General features: G+C 42.7%; 1 protein-coding gene across 9 annotated transcripts in view; it reads right to left on the bottom strand.

Moving 5' to 3' along the window:
* The window catches only part of Cntrl (centriolin), a 72261-nt gene that overhangs the window by 35216 nt on the left and 20485 nt on the right, over positions 1–16560 (bottom strand). For 8 of the 9 annotated variants that reach the window (XM_039106229.2, XM_039106231.2, XM_063283970.1 and 5 more), the window contains exons 10-16: positions 14732–14841; positions 13174–13368; positions 8578–8731; positions 7157–7377; positions 5240–5416; positions 2448–2582; positions 194–339 (exon numbers count right to left, since the gene is read on the bottom strand). In XM_039106229.2, the coding sequence (XP_038962157.1) occupies positions 194–339; positions 2448–2582; positions 5240–5416; positions 7157–7377; positions 8578–8731; positions 13174–13368; positions 14732–14841 (1138 nt within the window). The remainder of the gene's footprint in view (positions 1–193; positions 340–2447; positions 2583–5239; positions 5417–7156; positions 7378–8577; positions 8732–13173; positions 13369–14731; positions 14842–16560) is intronic. The other variant, XM_039106230.2, reaches the window with a different exon arrangement.

Here is a 16560-nt window from a genome sequence, read left to right as displayed (position 1 = left end):
CAATGTTCTCTCAAGAGAGACTCTTAAATACTTTAATGCTATTATCAGAATTAAGCAGTCTTGCACCATACTCTTTCGGAAACGTCAATCAGTATTACAAAGCCTGAGGAGGACAAGCTCATGGCTGGTCCCAGGCACGGCTCTGATGTGGGAAGGAAGGCTCACGCTCACATAGGGTCCTGCTTCTCCTTACCTCATCTCCCCAGCTCCTAGCTTCAACCTTTTCCTTAGCTCATCCACACGAGCTGCTACTTCCTCTGGATGAATCAGACCATCAACCACATGGTTAAGGTGACTCTGAAAGTCTTTCAGCTGCTTCTTTAGTAGGCTGTTGTCGTCCTGCGCACAGAGGTAAAATGGAAAGGACACTTATCACCAGCAAATGCATCCACCACTGACAAATGCACAGACATATCTTGACTACAGAGTGAAGTTCCTATGATGTCTCTTTCAAATACAAGAACTGCTAAAATGTCCCTACAGTGTAAAGACAAATGTTTCTATATCCTAAGCAATGAATGCTATTCCCTTGTATGTCCCTAATACTCCCAGTGTTACTCTACTGCAAATCCAGGCAGCACTCTAATTTCAATAGAGGACCTAAAATGGCACATATATTTTTAAGGGCCTATGGCATCTAGAGGTCTCACCTGTAGACTGACCCCCACCCCATTACCCTGAGATAGCCTTCTCTGGACAACAGATCGTCCTCCCCCACTTAACAGGTTTTCAACTTCCAGAAGAAAGCATACTTTGTGGTTCTCTCTTGAGAAGAGAGAAGTCCCAGCTCCTGGACAAATAGGCCGTCAGGGTAACAACAATTCCACAGTGCCCCGAGGGAGGTGCCCCATTCTTTACATCTTCTCTTGTGATTTGTATACCATCATGTTTCTGACAAATCACATCAGTGTCGACATTTTGTTATAAAGTAAGCTTTGTGTTAAGGAAACTTTTCCTTACACTGAGTGTGCAGGAGACCCCTACACACACAGTGGGGGCTCCCTTTCAGACCCCAGACAGCCACAGACCACACCCAAACGCCCATTCTCACTTTACTAAGTGGGGGGAAGAAAATTAAAGTCGCTGCTCTCTGACACAGGCAAAAACAGCAGCAGCTGACCTTGCAGGTATAATTTAAGTAGAGAGAGAGGGGTGGTCTGTGTTAGAATGGGCTACAATTCGGTAGTATATTTTAATTGGGCATGTTAATTAGGTGACCCAAAGGGGGTTTCTAAGGGTTTCTTTCTTTTCTTAATGTATGTAGATATTCTACTTGCATGTATGCCTGCGTGTCTGCCTGTGTGTCTGCCTGCATGCCAGAAGAGGGTATCATATACCAGTATGGATCCTTGTGAGCCACCATGTGGTTGCTAGGAATTGAACTCAGGGCCTCTGGAAGAGCAGCCAGTGCTCCTTATCTCTCTAGTCCCCAAAGGGGCTTTTGATTTCTGGACCTTGGTAGTCGGCCTCAGGAGGAGGAAGGGACCAAACAATGGAACAGGCCTTGGTAGCCAGCTTTAGGAATGCAATCTAATGGTTTTAGCATCCAGAGCCATGTTTGCCAAGTTCACACTGGCCAGTGTCCCTTCAAAATGCATTTAGTATACGCTACAGTGTCATCTTAAGGTTAGGCATCGCAAATGCATTTCAGTAAAAGTTGCACAGTAAGTATTTCTAGGTAAAAATATATTGGTCTTTTCTTTTCTTTTTTGAGACAGGGCATCACTATGTAGCCCTATTGTCCTGGAACTCACAGAGATCCACCTGCTTTTGGCTCTAGAGTGCTGGATTAAAGGCAGGAGCCACTACTCCCAATTCAAATTTTTCTTTAAAATATTTCAAAGAAAAAGGTAAACTAAAATGAGACAATGTTAATAACTGAGTAAATCAGGCAATGGTCCAAAGGGGTTATTCTGGTTTTGTGATCATTTTAAATTTTCATAGTAAAAAATAAAAATTATGTATTTTTTTTTACTGTGAGCCTAGCCTTTAATGGCTGAGCCATCTTTCCAGCTCAATAAAAATTAATCATCCAGTAAGATTCCACACACACAGGGATCTGTATGATCCCACACAAAGATGAGAAACTGATTACTTTTTTTTTTTTTTTTTGGTTCTTTTTTTTTCGGAGCTGGGGACTGAACCCAGGGCCTTGCGCTTCCTAGGTACTGATTACATTTTTAATAGCATCTTTACTGAGAATACTATGAGAACTGCTTATAATTTTTAAGAAATCTTAAAAAGAATATAAAGAAAGAAAGAAAGAATAAGAAAAGGTCAGGTGTGGTGGCACAGGCCTTTAATCCCAGCACTTGGGAAAGTGTTCCAAAGAAACTGCCCCAGAGGTCATTTCTACCTAGTAACTCGAGCTGCTTAGCACATGTCAGAGCTGGCTGCTAAATGCCAGAGTAAAACCATCTTTGGGTGGTCCGAGCACAGATCTTTACCTGAAGCTGCTTAAGCTGTGCACGGAGCTCACTGTTCTCCTGTTGCTTCTCTTCTGAGGACTGGGCTTTGCCCAGGGCATCCCTGAGGGACTGTCTTTCCTTCTCCAGCTCTGTTTGAAGCACCGATTGTTCTAGCTATTGTCAGAGGAAGCAATGATATCAACACACAAAACAGTCATAGTTTACATCCCGAAACAGCAAATATATAGTCACACATGCGTTGTGCACCGCTATAGTTCTAAATTTATACTCTCAAACTTGAAAACCCAAGATCATTTTCCCACATGCCCTTCTGACTATCAATACTTAATAAGGAATGCACATCAGAATTAGCTCAGCCTAGATACCCCATTAGAGTCTTTAGGGTAGTCCCCAGCACCCACCTTTAACAGTAAACTGTGGTCCTCAAATACTTGTATCAAAATTTCACATAGCTATTAAAAATGAGGGGGCTAGAGAGATGGTTCAGTGGTGAAGAACACTAGTTGTTCTTCCAGAGGTTCTGGGTTCAATTTCTAGAACCTACATGGTGGCTCACAACCATCTGTAACCCCAGGTCCAGGGGATTAGATACCTGCTGGCTCCTGTGGGTTGCAAAAAATGCATGTGCTACATAGACACACCTGCAGGCAACACTCATACTCATACTTTTGGAAGCTTGGCATGGTGGCACATTGCTGTAATCCCAGCACTTGGGAAATTGAAGCAGGAGGAGTAAGAAGTTGGCCTGGGCTACAAAATGAGACCTGATCTCAAAGAGAAGAAAGAAAGAGAAAGAGAGTTAAAGATAGGGAGGATGCGGAGGAAGGAAGGAAAAGAAGGAAAGGAAGGAAAAAGGGAAGAAGGAAAAAACAACAAAATAAAGCAAAATAGCAGCTGACTAGTCTCCGCCTCAGATCTGACATGTCAGCATATCTACAAACTCTGCATCTAACCAAGAGACCAGATCCGTTCGTTATGCTCTATACTTTCTATGTGGTCTGAAGCCCAATCCTGGTAATTAAGGGTAGAGTACTGCTTTCAATACCAACTGAACGTCAAGGTTCTTAAAACATTTCTGTCAAGACTTACCTAAAATAAAAGTGTTAGGCTAGAAACCCTGTTCACCACCACCACCACCACACACACCCTCCAAAGCCCCAACTTGCACAAGCTGGGAAATACTGTCTGCCCTTCCTCTCCTAGCCCCACCCACACAGAGAACACTCTGGGTTCTTGTCTCTCTGTTTCTGGCAACCCACTCAAGAGTGCCTCACAGGGAGGTCAGTGTTTGACCCTGTATGGACACAGTCCCAGCTCCTCTTGCTTTAGCCTGGATGTATGACTTCACTGACCTCTACTGTGAGATCAAGAAACCCACCGGAGAGGGCTGCCTCCTAATAAACCTGCCTTTATCTACTTTAGTATGGTCTAATCTGGCCTATATCTGCACCACCAAGGGAGAGAAAAAGCCTTATCATCAAGTACAAAAGACAGCAGTGAGGGCAGACCGAAAAAAAAAAAAAAAGACTTTATTCTAAAGAGATGGCATTTAGAAATTTTATTTACTGTTATTAACAAAAAACCATATTTACTTATACTTCATTTTCTCCCAACCTGCTGTTTTTTGTTACTCTGATCCTGCCAAGGGTTTTATAAAACTCAGTGCTCTTGAAAAACACAATACTGACACTTGGCAAGATACTGATCATAACATATCATACTGATACATAACACTAATCACTACAGCACAAACCTATTCTTGGTTCCTTTCCTAATCACACAGATACTCTGAAGCATGTGACTTTATATTTTATTACTTTATTACATTTGCTATTTATTACATTTTATTATTTTATTATGTCTGTGTTTGTTAGCATAGATGTCTGTACCTGCAGAGGCCAGAAGAGGACATCGAATCCCCTAGAACTGGGATTTGATGGTTGTGAGTCACCACGTGGGTGCTGAGATCCAGCCTGGGTCCTCTGGGAGAGAAGTCAGGCAGGCGCTCCTAACTGCTGAGCCATCTCACTCTGATGAAGGACAGGCCACTGTGCCCACCTCCACTCTTCCCATTTGACTGTTACCTTCTTTTTGCACTTTCTTTGTCTTGAGGTATAAAGTTCTTGCAGCACCCTGCCCTCTCTAACCCTTCATCAAGGCTTCCCACCTTCCTTTTCTATCCCTTTCACTCCCACTTGACCCCGTGCCCCAATGAGGGGTCCTTTCTAAAGGTGGTTATCCACGACTGGCTCTTTCAGAACTGTTCTCCTCCCCCACCCCCAACCTGTTTAACTTGCTGGACTACCAACTCCTCAGGACAGATCCTCAGAGGCAATGCTTATTGAGTGAGTATTATTTCCTCTAATGTATAAATATATAACAAACGAGTGGATCTTTCAACCAATCATAAAAGGAAACAGCAAACTACAATCTAAAGTCAACTTAAACAGAGCTATTCCGAGAAGGGAAACCCAGGACGTATCAACTCCTACCTACCAAGCAGCCATGAAACAATCTGGCCACGCTTTACACAGGGCTCCTGTTTGACTTCAGAATGTCAGACTCCCAAAATATGCTCTTTCACATGTTCCACCAATTCACATCCATCATATTAAAAGCATTTAATATTAAGACTATGCCAGGTCCAGTGGTGGCTCATGCCTGTAACCCCAGCACTACAAAGCTGAGGCAGGATGAGTTCCATAAATTCTAGACCAGCCTGGGCTACATTATCTAGTGAGATGCTATCTCAAAGGAGGGATGGACTGCGCGGGCTGCTTAGTTTGTATTTGGCATATGCGCCTACTTACCTGAGTGCGCCTTACGAGGTTTTCTAACTCCTGCTTGAGCTGGCTGGTTTCAGCATCCTTTAGTTTCAGCTGAGTCTCTAGCTCAGTTTCATAGGCGCTGAGATCTCCCTGGGCTTGCTGCAGGGATGCGTTCACCTCATGCTGCTCCTGGAGGGCATTTTCCAGCTCTGCGAGCTCCTGCAAAGGTTCAGCATGTTTAAAAGCAGCATCCTGAGTGCTGCATAAGCATCTGCAAGCCACCGTAACCAACCTGAGCACCAGATGCTGGCCAACTGCTACTGCCCAGCACAGAAAGACTTTATGAACAGGATGGAGGGCCATGCTGGCATATCCAGGTTAAAATCCAAACTCTTCTACTAAATGTCACCTGAAAATTCACCAAGTTACTGACACGTTGCTTTCCAAAATAATTATCTGTGTGACTACAGTCTGAAAGTATATGAGGAAAACAGGAGTGGGAAAACATTTACAGAAAAGAGAATGAAGTGTAAGTAAGGCCTGTCCTTCCCTGGACTTCACGTTTCCATTCACTGTTTCATCAACCGGTTATGACAGCTCTGAATGGGAACTTACAGTCTACAGGTAAACGACTGGAGAACTGTCTCAGAGATCACACAGCACTGTGCAGCTAGAGAGAGGAGGTGAGCTATGAACCCAGATCTCTGACTACGAAGCCCACATCTTTCTGATTAAACCAAAATATTATTCCCTTAACAAAAGAACAAGAAAGCATTGGCATTCTAAAGACGGCAGTCACTGGACCAAGGGCTAACAACAATCCAGTGTTAGTCACTAAGAAAGACAAACATGGGGTTGGGGATTTAGCTCAGTGGTAGAGCGCTTACCTAGGAAGCGCAAGGCCCTGGGTTCGGTCCCCAGCTCCGAAAAAAAGAACCAAAAAAAAAAAAAAAAAGAACAAATGAAGAGTGTGTAACCTCTCCAATGTCTGGAGAAAATAAAGCTAAAACAAGACACTATTTTATATGGAGCATAGAGGAATGAATCACACAGCGAAACCATCAGGCAGAAATACAGAAGGAAGAGCAATCCAAAGTTATACCAGCCTAATCCGTACACACATACACACACTTACACTTGCACTTACATGTGCACACTTACACACCTACACCATGTACATACATACTCACGCGTGCACACACACATACGCACATACACACACCCGACACACACCACTATAAAAGACATTGTGGGGATACTTGTAACAATCTGAAGGTGGTTAACGGTTAGCTGAACCTAGGAAGAACCCTGAGTTGTCGTAGGTGTAATAATAGCATTCACTACAGTGACACTGGAGCCTAAGAGCAGACTGATGAAAGGGTGATGTGTGAGATTTTCTGAGCAGAGACAAAAGGAATATGTTTATAGATCCAAGCTAAAATACTTACTAGTCTAAGGAGGTACTTTGCCACTCTTTCAATACTCCTGCAAATGTGAGATCCTTCATAACACAAAGTTGGGAGGAAGACACCTTTTAAAATTCAGCAGATTGACAAACATGAAATTGACAAACTATTATATTTTCTGCTGGTGTGGTGAACTCAGGCAGGAGGGGCAGGAGTTACAAGTTCAATGCCAGCCTGAGCTTCATAGTAAGATTTTATCTGAAAAAGATCATTAAAACGACATAGGGAAATCCTCGAAGCATCGAGGATGGGCAACAATGGAAGGTGTAATGTAATCGTGTCTGTCTGCTGTAAAGGATGACAGCTATCAGCAGTAACAGGAAGACGGGCCTCGCCATCCCTGTAACTGCTGCATAAACCAAACCCAGCCATGTCATACGCACCGTCTCAGGCAGGAGCACCTTCACGGGTGCAGTTATTTGGTGCCTGCTGCTAACTGGACTCGGACCTCATTTCCTTCTGAAGCTCAAACAGCAGAAAAAGGAACCATTACCTTCCTCATATTCTCTGCATCCATGGCAACTATTTCCAGTTCGTCCTTCTCCTGCTTGACTTCTGTCAGTCTCTGCAGCAGTGTCTCTTTCTCATCCTGCAGCTTCCTGCACTCATTTTGGGCCTGAGCTGCCTGGCCTTTGATGGTCCCCAGGTACTCTTGCAACCCACTGATGACGCCTTCCAAATCCTTCTTCAGAGCTTCATTTGCTGCTATCTGGCCTACGCACAATGAAAACAGAGGGGTCGGATGTATTTTAGAGAAGTTTGTCGCTTTTGTGATTGGTTATTAGCCCACAGTGAAAGTCTAAGCTTCTTATTATATATATCTAAGCTTTGAAGATAATTTATATCCTATAACACAGGGATATTGTACAAGTATGCATAAATAAGACAAGCATATTTATGACCAATGTGTACAGAATGCCTGAATAATGCTGTAAAAATCTAATTTCTTTTAAAAGAATAAAAAAGGCATTGTCGGGTGGTGGTGCTACCCAACTTTGATCCCAGCACTTGGGAGGCAGAGTAAAGTGGATCTCTGTGAGCTTGAGGCCAACCTAGGCTACAGAGCAAGTTCTAGGACAGCCAAGGATACACAGAGGAACCATGTCTATAAAAAATAAATAAAGTAAGTAAGTATAATAAAAATGTAAGCTCTTCCTGAATATACAATATAAGACCACTCAATATATAAGACTAACACCAACCTCGGACCGGCAGCATAAATATATACCCCGAAGGGTAAAAAGGTATCATGGCTGGAGAGATTCAGTTCCAGGGTATTCAACGTTCTCTTATGGATTCCATGGGCACGGCATGCACGTGGTACAGACAGACATAAGGCATAGCACCCAAACACATACATTTTTTATTAAGTACTTAAAAAGCGTGTGCTGTCACCTGCTATTTTGCAGGATATTTTATGGAAACTTAAAAAGCCTCTCTCAACAACTAAACAAGTTGAAGACACAGAATGACAACCAGGGAGTGGAACCTTTCCTTATACTGAGCTCAGGCTCTCGGTGCCACACCCGATTTACTGTCCTCTTCCTCTACTCTGAGAATGTATTTAAATCTGCCTCCTTTCTATACACCTTCTATAACTAGACAGTAAGTTTCCTAATATCAATGGGCTCCTGGAAGGATTTTATGCCACAGAAGACAATCAATGACCAAGCTTTTCCTGATCAGACTGACTTCTTGCCTACTGAAACCTGATTCACTGGTCATCAGTGTAACACACCATAATAACACAAAATACTTTAAATTTTATTAAACATTTTAGATATATTCAGCCAAATGTCTCTATCAAACACTAGTAACAAGAGCTGAGCTGGACCCACTAAGTCTTGGGCTGACCGTGTGGGCATCTTCTGCTCACGTGGAAGCTATGCTCCCTAAATCACACCGGGTTCTCACCGTCAGTAAGCTGCTGTTCAAGGTCCTTGATCTCTTCAGTCTCTGTAGCAATCCTACAAAGTATCTCGTCCAGGCGGCTTTCCAGTTGTGTGTACTGCTTGTTCATAATGTCGAGCTGCTGCTCTTTACCCCTCTTCTGGGCTTTCATATGGGACTGAATGGCAGGGAAAGAATAATCAGTACAACCGAGATCTTAAAACTCTTGAAAATAATAACCCATAGCAACATTTTAATAACCAGTATTGAAAATAAAATGTGAAGGGCCTGAATTAGGCCCTTTAGTATTTTCATATAAATATAAATGATTCTTGTTTAACTCTAGGGTGATCTAAGATGAGAAAACAGAGCTGAGCAGAGGGGAAGCCATTTTTCAAGGACACATTATAGATGTTTCAGTGTTATATGCATAGCACTAAAATATGTTTTTTTTTAAAAAAAAAGGCTTTCAAAACACTGGTTATACTGACAGTATATTTATAGGGAATATCTAAAGGCTTATTCCAAAGTATAAATAAGCAATATATTTGTGTACAAGAACTCTAAGAGATTTTACTTATTATTTGTAAAATTTACAAAAATTTTAGGTTGGGAGTTTTATAGCTAAAGTCTTTTTAATTGAAAAAAGTATATTTAAATGTACTTCTAAAGGTTTCTTGAGGAGGCTGGGGAAATGGAGACTTCTGATAAATAAACACGTGGGATTCAAGTTTATTTTCCATTTCCTATGCAAACATTTTGTTTTTAGATATAATTATCTGGGAACGGAGAGAGAGTGAGCTCAAAAACCATTTATCTCAGCAAGGATTCAGTGGTAGGGCCCCGGGAGGCGTACCCCTTACACTAGCCACGCTCTGGGGAAACAGTCCTCAGGGGCCCATGCACCGTCTAGTTCCTGCACCCTGACAACTGGGGCATTATGGAGCGTCTGCTAACTGAAAGGAGCATATCCCTCTCAGGTGTGCTGGAGAAAACAGAACCAGGATCCAGTCTAACCTTCCACTCCACAAATGTAAGCCTGAACCTCAGATCAGTCAAATGTCTTGACCAGTCTCCTTGGGCAACAGTTCATTTGGAGACACAAAACTCCCCAGAGAGATGTGCCTTCCTATTCATTCCACCCTTACCCTCAGGACTCCCAAGACTCCAACCTTATCCAAGAGGATCAGAAGAACAGAACAATAACTGAGGGGAAGTCCTTAGGAGAACAGTTAGAGCGGAGCAACAAGTGCTAAGGTTTTCAACTAAGACATGCAGTTTCTACAAGAACGGGCTTAGTTTGAGAGTCCCCTCCTCTCCAACAAACGGAGGGCAAATGAGTGGCCACACCACCTTCGATGCCAGCTTTTATTTACCACTGGTAAATTTGACGGGATGCTCAAATCGCCTTTCTCCACTCCCCAAATATCCATCTTAAATCTTTCCTATGACAGTTACAGTAGGTGAGAGTTTATATCCTAATAGTAATCAAGCACTTTTGTGGTTCAAGAATGAAAAGTAACCCTACTGTACTCAATCGACAGCTTAAAATTCACTGTTAAAAGTACACTGCAACCTCTACATGCAGGGCAAGCATGCGGCTCAAAAGATGCCAATGCTATCATTAAACACGCGGTGCCACAGCAGGATCTGCAGTGTTTCTATGGCGGTGGAGCTCACAATAGGGTTTCTGTAAAAACAGGAACTTACAGATCTGACTCCTCCTCCTTCCAAGCCCTTTCTTTATACACAGAGGAATGACCATACCTTAACTCCGAATCTTTCCTGTTATAACTGAGCCGTGGAGAACAAAAGCAATGTGCAGAAAGCTTCCTAAGTATGTCTTCAAATTCATGTGCACTTCCCTCTCTGACAGCCACATCTTTGCAAGCGCCTCTGTGCCCAAGTAACTTCCCAGCGCCTCAAACCATGTTCCTCGTCAAGCGTGAGTGACAGCGAGCTAGTCCAGTCACCAGCAGTCTCTGTGGGAAGGCCCCGCCCCCAACTTTAAATCAAAACACAGGAAGCTCCCGAGGGCCAATCACGCCCAAAGGCTGAAAGATAAGTAAGCTAATTCCCTCTAGGAAAGCAGGACAAATCTTTATTACGCTTGCCCGGTGATAACTGTTCCTCTAGCTGGGAAGGCTTGGTAACTAAAACGGGATTGATTCTTTTCCTTTTTTCTTTTTTTCGGAGCTGGGGACCGAACCCAGGGCCTTGCGCTCGCTAGGCAAGCGCTCTTCCGCTGAGCTAAATCCCCAACCCCAACGGGATTGATTCTTAAACGCCATTTTCCCTTTTGAAATCTAATAAAATGTTTACGTATTTTTAAAAAATCTGACCAGGCTTGGTTCTGAGCTGAGATTTTATTTTTCACTTTTATTTTTGGATTTTTAAAATCCTTTTGTAAAAGAGAGTTGAGGTACTAGCTTAGGCTAGGGCTCCATCCCTTCCTACGAGTGATGAGGGACAAGTAATTTGGTTTTCCTAAGTCACATTTCCACCTCTCCAAGTGGAAAACTTGAGAACTGGGCTGTGGCGTCAGACTAGAGCCTGGTCTGTGTGCCTGACTCCTACCTGAGCACCTGAGCAAATGGATTCTAACAACCCTTAAGGCTACCCAGAGAAACTATGTCTTGAGGCATGTCCCTCAAAAACAAAAACAAACACACAAAACCCAGGGAGGTGGTGGTGCACACCTTTAATCCCCACACTGGAGAGGCAGAGGCAGAGGCAGAGGCAGATGAACCTCTCTGAGTTCCAGGACAAGGCAAGGCTACACAAAGAAACCTTGTCTCAAAATACCAAACCGAACTGAACCAAACCAAACCAAACCAAACCAAACCAAACCAAATCAAACCAAACCAACAACAACAAAACAAGATGTTGTTTTAGCCCTTTCTTCTATGTGATACTGCACAGAAATACAGTGAAAATTAAACTCCCCTCACGCCTAGAACATCATGGTCACTTGCTGAATGAACAAACACTTCAGGCTTTCACCCGACTCAGGACCACCAGGCTGCTTCGGTCTTGCTTGCCGGAGGATGTAGTTTTCTGTTGTTACTGCAACCCTTTCATAGATGAAAGGTAATATATACACATGATACAGGAAGATACTGCTGACTGTGATACATCACGCTATTTAGAAAATCTCTGATTTTTGACATCTGACAAAAATTCTTGAAAATGATCAATCAAGACTTTTGGGGCTGGGGAGAAGGGCACGTAAGCATGAGAAGTTGAATTTGGATATCCAGGCCTCCTGTAAAGCAGGCACAGAACAAGACCATGTAACCCAGTGGGGGCTTAGGAGGAGGGGAGAGAAGCCAATCTCTGAAGCTCTTTGGCTGGCCAACCTAGCTGCATTAATTAGCTCTAGACTCAGTAAGAGAGCCTGTCTCAAAAATAAGTGAATGAATGAATGAATTCATTAATATACAAACAGAAAGCAAATGAGGGTGCAAATGGACACTGACCTCTGCCCTCCACATACACACAATGCTGTGTGCACACACAAATGCACACTACATATGCATGCACACACAAATAAAACAACACCTTCAGTATGACTACTAAGGCTTAGGTTTCTTTGTAGAAAATATTTCATACTTATGACAATTAGTTTATCCTTGTCATAATTCCATGGCCTCTACAGATACATACATACATGTGTACATACATATATACATATACATATGTACATACACACATACATACATATGTATATACATATAATATACATATATACATACACACATACATATGTATATACATATGTATATGCATATATATGTACATACATACATACAAACAAAACTGATATGCTTAAAGTGAAATCTGACAAGAAATTAAAGCATTTCTAGTGCACTGTCCTTATCACATTAAATTCTGATTTCTGTTACTTCAGAGATCTTAATTTTTTTAATTATAACTTTACAATTCCGCCTGCAACAATAAAATATGAAGGAAATAGTTTTATCTTATAAAAGAACAGTGGCTAAAATATACGTCATTAGTAAAATTTCCTAGGGTGTTTTTGACAGAAAGAGACAAGAGTCTGACCCTATCATTTAGCCATCTTGATTTCACAACACAGGAGGACAAACTCCAGAGAAATGTTTTATTTTTAAGGACAAAATAAATAGAAACAGCAAACAACGTTTGTGTATTATCTGCATGAAAACTTAGAGATACAGAAGTCCTCTGACCCTGACCCAGCTTCAGCACTTCCTGTCTTTAAGGAGGAAATTTATAGAACACTTTGAAGAAAATTTCTCTTGCTCTCGAATACAACAAAATTCAACCATTGCCCCCAAACAGTGTGCCATGCAGCCTTCATTTACTGAAAACTGATTCGTTCACGACTAGGTGGTTTCGTTGTAGACATAAATGTTTGGTATGAATATTCATATCACATTAGATCTACTTCTAATTATATGTATACATGTACAAATAATGTATGAATATACATACATATTATCTTACTTAAATTCGTATTGCAAATGAAGCCTTTCAGGAAGGACCCTGCCATTAAAAGTGGTGAGGCATTCACCATCTATACCCAGATACAAAGTCACAGTAGTCTCTGTGGAGAACGTCAGGGCCCACCTCACTCACCTGCTTTGGGTCTTTGGAGTCCAGGAGGTCTGTGGCCAGCTGCGCACTGTTGATCTCCTCATGCTTTTCAGCAATTTCTTTTCTTTGCTTTTCCAACTGAGCTTCTAGATCCAGAGCTTCCTGGCGTAACTTGTTTAGGTGTCGTAGTCTACCACTCAACTGCTTGAGAAGAAGGTCTTTCTCTGCTTCTGAAATCTAATTCTCCCAGCCCCCAGCACATAATTAACAAAGGAAGGCAACAACAATTTATGAAGCTTGCAACCCTAACTTCAAAATTACTGTTATGGAAAACTTTTAAAATAAGAGATGTGGGAACTGGCTAACATTGTGGTTTGAATGAAAATTGTTTCCACATGCTCATAAATTTGAATATAGCAACTTCCAGGTCATCCTGGGTTACATGAGACCCTGTGTCAAAAAAAATCCAAGGGGTTGGGGATTTAGCTCAGTAGTAGAGCGCTTGCTTAGGAAGCGCAAGGCCCTGGGTTCGGTTCCCGGCTCCGAAAAAAAGAACCAAAAAAAAAAAAAATCCAAAATACATAAAAAAAAAATTAACCTATGCAATTACAACATGGATTTGAACTACTTACTTCTCCATGAAATACTCTGGTAATTGCTGAAAGTAATTCCTGTCACCCCGCCCCCACTCCCACCCCACCCCCACCCCCACCACTAGTTGGTGTTTGACAATGTCCATGCCACAGCAAAGGTGTTCTTTAGTTCTTAACCTAAGTCCCAGGTAAAGAGTCTTAGAAGAAGTCTAAGGAAGCAACACAGTACAGGAGACCAAACACATCTTTTTCTGTAATTTTTTTTAAGATTTGTTTATTTCATGTATGTGAGTACACTGTAGCTGTCTTCAGACACACCAGAAGAGGGCATCAGATACCATTACAGATGGTTGTGAGCCACCATGTGGTTGCTGGGAATTGAACTCATGACCTCTGGAAGAGCAGTCAGTGCTTTTAACCACTGAGCCCTCTCCCCAAGCCCTTTGTGTAACTTTTTAAAATTTATTTTTCTTCTTTCAATTATGTTGTACCTGAATGTGAATCTGTGCATGTGAAAGTGGATGCCTGTGGAGGCAGGAAGTGTTGGACGCCTCTGGAGCTGGGGTTCCAGGCAGTTGTAATTGTTAGCTGCCTAATGTGGGCGTTAAAAGCCAACCTCTGGTCCCCTAGAAGAGCAGTAATTGCTCTCATCTACTAACCCACCTCTCAGCACCTTTTGTCAATTTTAAGTAATATATTATTTGTTTGTTTGTTCTGGGGTTTTTTGACACAGGGTTTCTGATGACAATGTCTCTTTGTGTAGTCCTGGCTGTCCTGGAGCTCTTTCTGTAGACCAGGCTGGCCTCAAACTCACAGAGATCCTCCTCCCTTTTCCTCCTGAGTTCTGGGATTAAAGATGTGTCACAACTACTGCAGTTTCACAGGCAGGAAGCAACCCCACAGTAACCGTGACTTGTTCCGCATGATCCAGCCCCACAGTAACCGTGACTTGTTCCGCATGATCCAGCCCCACAGTAACCGTGACTTGTCCCGCAGGAGCCACATACCTTTTTTTGTCGTATAGCTTCTTCCAGTTGTTTAAATTCTTGAGTAGCCCGTAATACTTTCTGTTCTGCTGCTTCTATTTCATGGTGTAGTTCTGACAGTCGAGTTTGTGCTGCAAATTTAAAAACAATTTTCACATACACACATGTTGACTTCAAAAATTTTTAGTACACGTTCTTTCTTTGCAGTGAACGCCAGCCAGTTAAGGTGCTCCGCTGCAGAACATGGACGTCTTTCTTAGGTCGGCTTCCATCTCTGTTTACCTTTGCCTACAAAAGTCCAATTAATCCTAACACCAGAGGGACTCGCTTGATCTCTCTTACCACTCTGAACTGTTTTAAGATGACAGGACTATATTGTGAAGTGGTTACTTCACATGTTACTGTCATAATTCATTCCCCAAGGCTACTGACAATGGTTCCGCTGCCTGTGATAGAGGCTAATGCTTTGTGATGGAGTGTAGAATTAACAAGCTCACTATTTGGAGCTGGGAATGGTGCTACACACCTTTAATCCTAGCAGGCAGAGGCCCAGGGCAGACAGGGGCAAAGGGGCAGAGGTAGGCAGATCCGGTGAGTTCGAGGCCAGCCTATTAAGTTCCAGGACAGTCAGGGTCACAGAGAGACCCAGTTTCAGGAACAACAACAACAAACAAAACAAAACAAACACCCCTGACTCTCACCAAAAAACAAGCAAGCAAACAAACAAGCCCAAAACCCAAATCTGAAACAAATGTGGCCTCCTATTGGGGGGCTAGAGCTGGCTTGTAGAGTGCTTGTTTCCCAGCATGTAGAAAGGAAAAGGAAGGAAAGGAAAGACAGAAACGGGAAGTAACAGAGAAATCAAGACGGACGACACTCCTGTCTGGAGGGGCCCCGAATCAGCTAACGTCTACTTTAGATTTCACCTTGCCTTTTCCCTGCTTGCACTTCATCCTCTCAGCCGAGCCTTGAACAGGCAGCCTCTACGCACAGCCCATTTTCTTCTGCTTCCCCTGCCAAAACTTTCCATAAAATACGTGTCAAAAAAAAAAAAAAAAGTCTCCACCTCAGCCTCCTCTGTTAAGCAAGGATGTGCTAATAATCTGCTTAGCAGGGGCCTACAGTGGGCCAAGGGTACTAAAGTGCACAAGCTCAGTCAGGGTTCCCTTTCGTCTCCATCCACACAGCCAGTGAGTAAGTGGATTCGCAGCTAACACAGCAGAGTACCTTTAGTGTCTCCTGGCTGACCTTCTTGGTGTATGTGGTTTGCCAGGGGTGGTAAGGTCCCTTGAATTAGATGGTGTGAGTGTGCGTGTGTGCACACGTGCATGTGTGTACAGTACGATTGAGGAAATAGATGTGAAGGGCAGGCATGTCAAGCAGAGTCTGAGGCCAGCCTATTGGAAGGTTCTGGTCCTTTCACATAATAATGAGAATGGTTCTTTACTCCTTCTGTGGTTACTGACTATGCTTCTCAGTGAGTAGTTTCAGTGCATGCTGGTAGGATGAGATTTACACTCTTATTAGACAGATTCCCTGAACACACTGTGTCAATTACTGTCAGAAACGCAACTGTCAACCACACGCAAGAGGAATCATTAAAAAGCAGGCTCACGGGGCTGGGGATTTAGCTCAGTGGTAGAGCGCTTACCTAGGAAGCGCAAGGCCCTGGGTTCGGTCCCCAGCTCCGAAAAAAAGAACCAAAAAAAAAAAAAAGCAGGCTCATTAGTCACTAGTTAGGCTTCACTTTCATGTAAAATAACAACCTTTAATGTTTAATTAAAACTTGTAAAATATATCAACCCGCACATCCAGCTAGTGTGTGTGTGTGTGTGTGTGTGTGTGTGTGT

Source organism: Rattus norvegicus, chromosome 3 (assembly GCF_036323735.1).
Source record: "Rattus norvegicus strain BN/NHsdMcwi chromosome 3, GRCr8, whole genome shotgun sequence".
In the NCBI taxonomy this organism is placed as follows: Eukaryota; Metazoa; Chordata; class Mammalia; order Rodentia; family Muridae; genus Rattus; species Rattus norvegicus.
The sequence above is the reverse complement of the archived record's forward strand: the minus strand, read 5'-3'. Positions and strand labels throughout refer to the sequence as shown.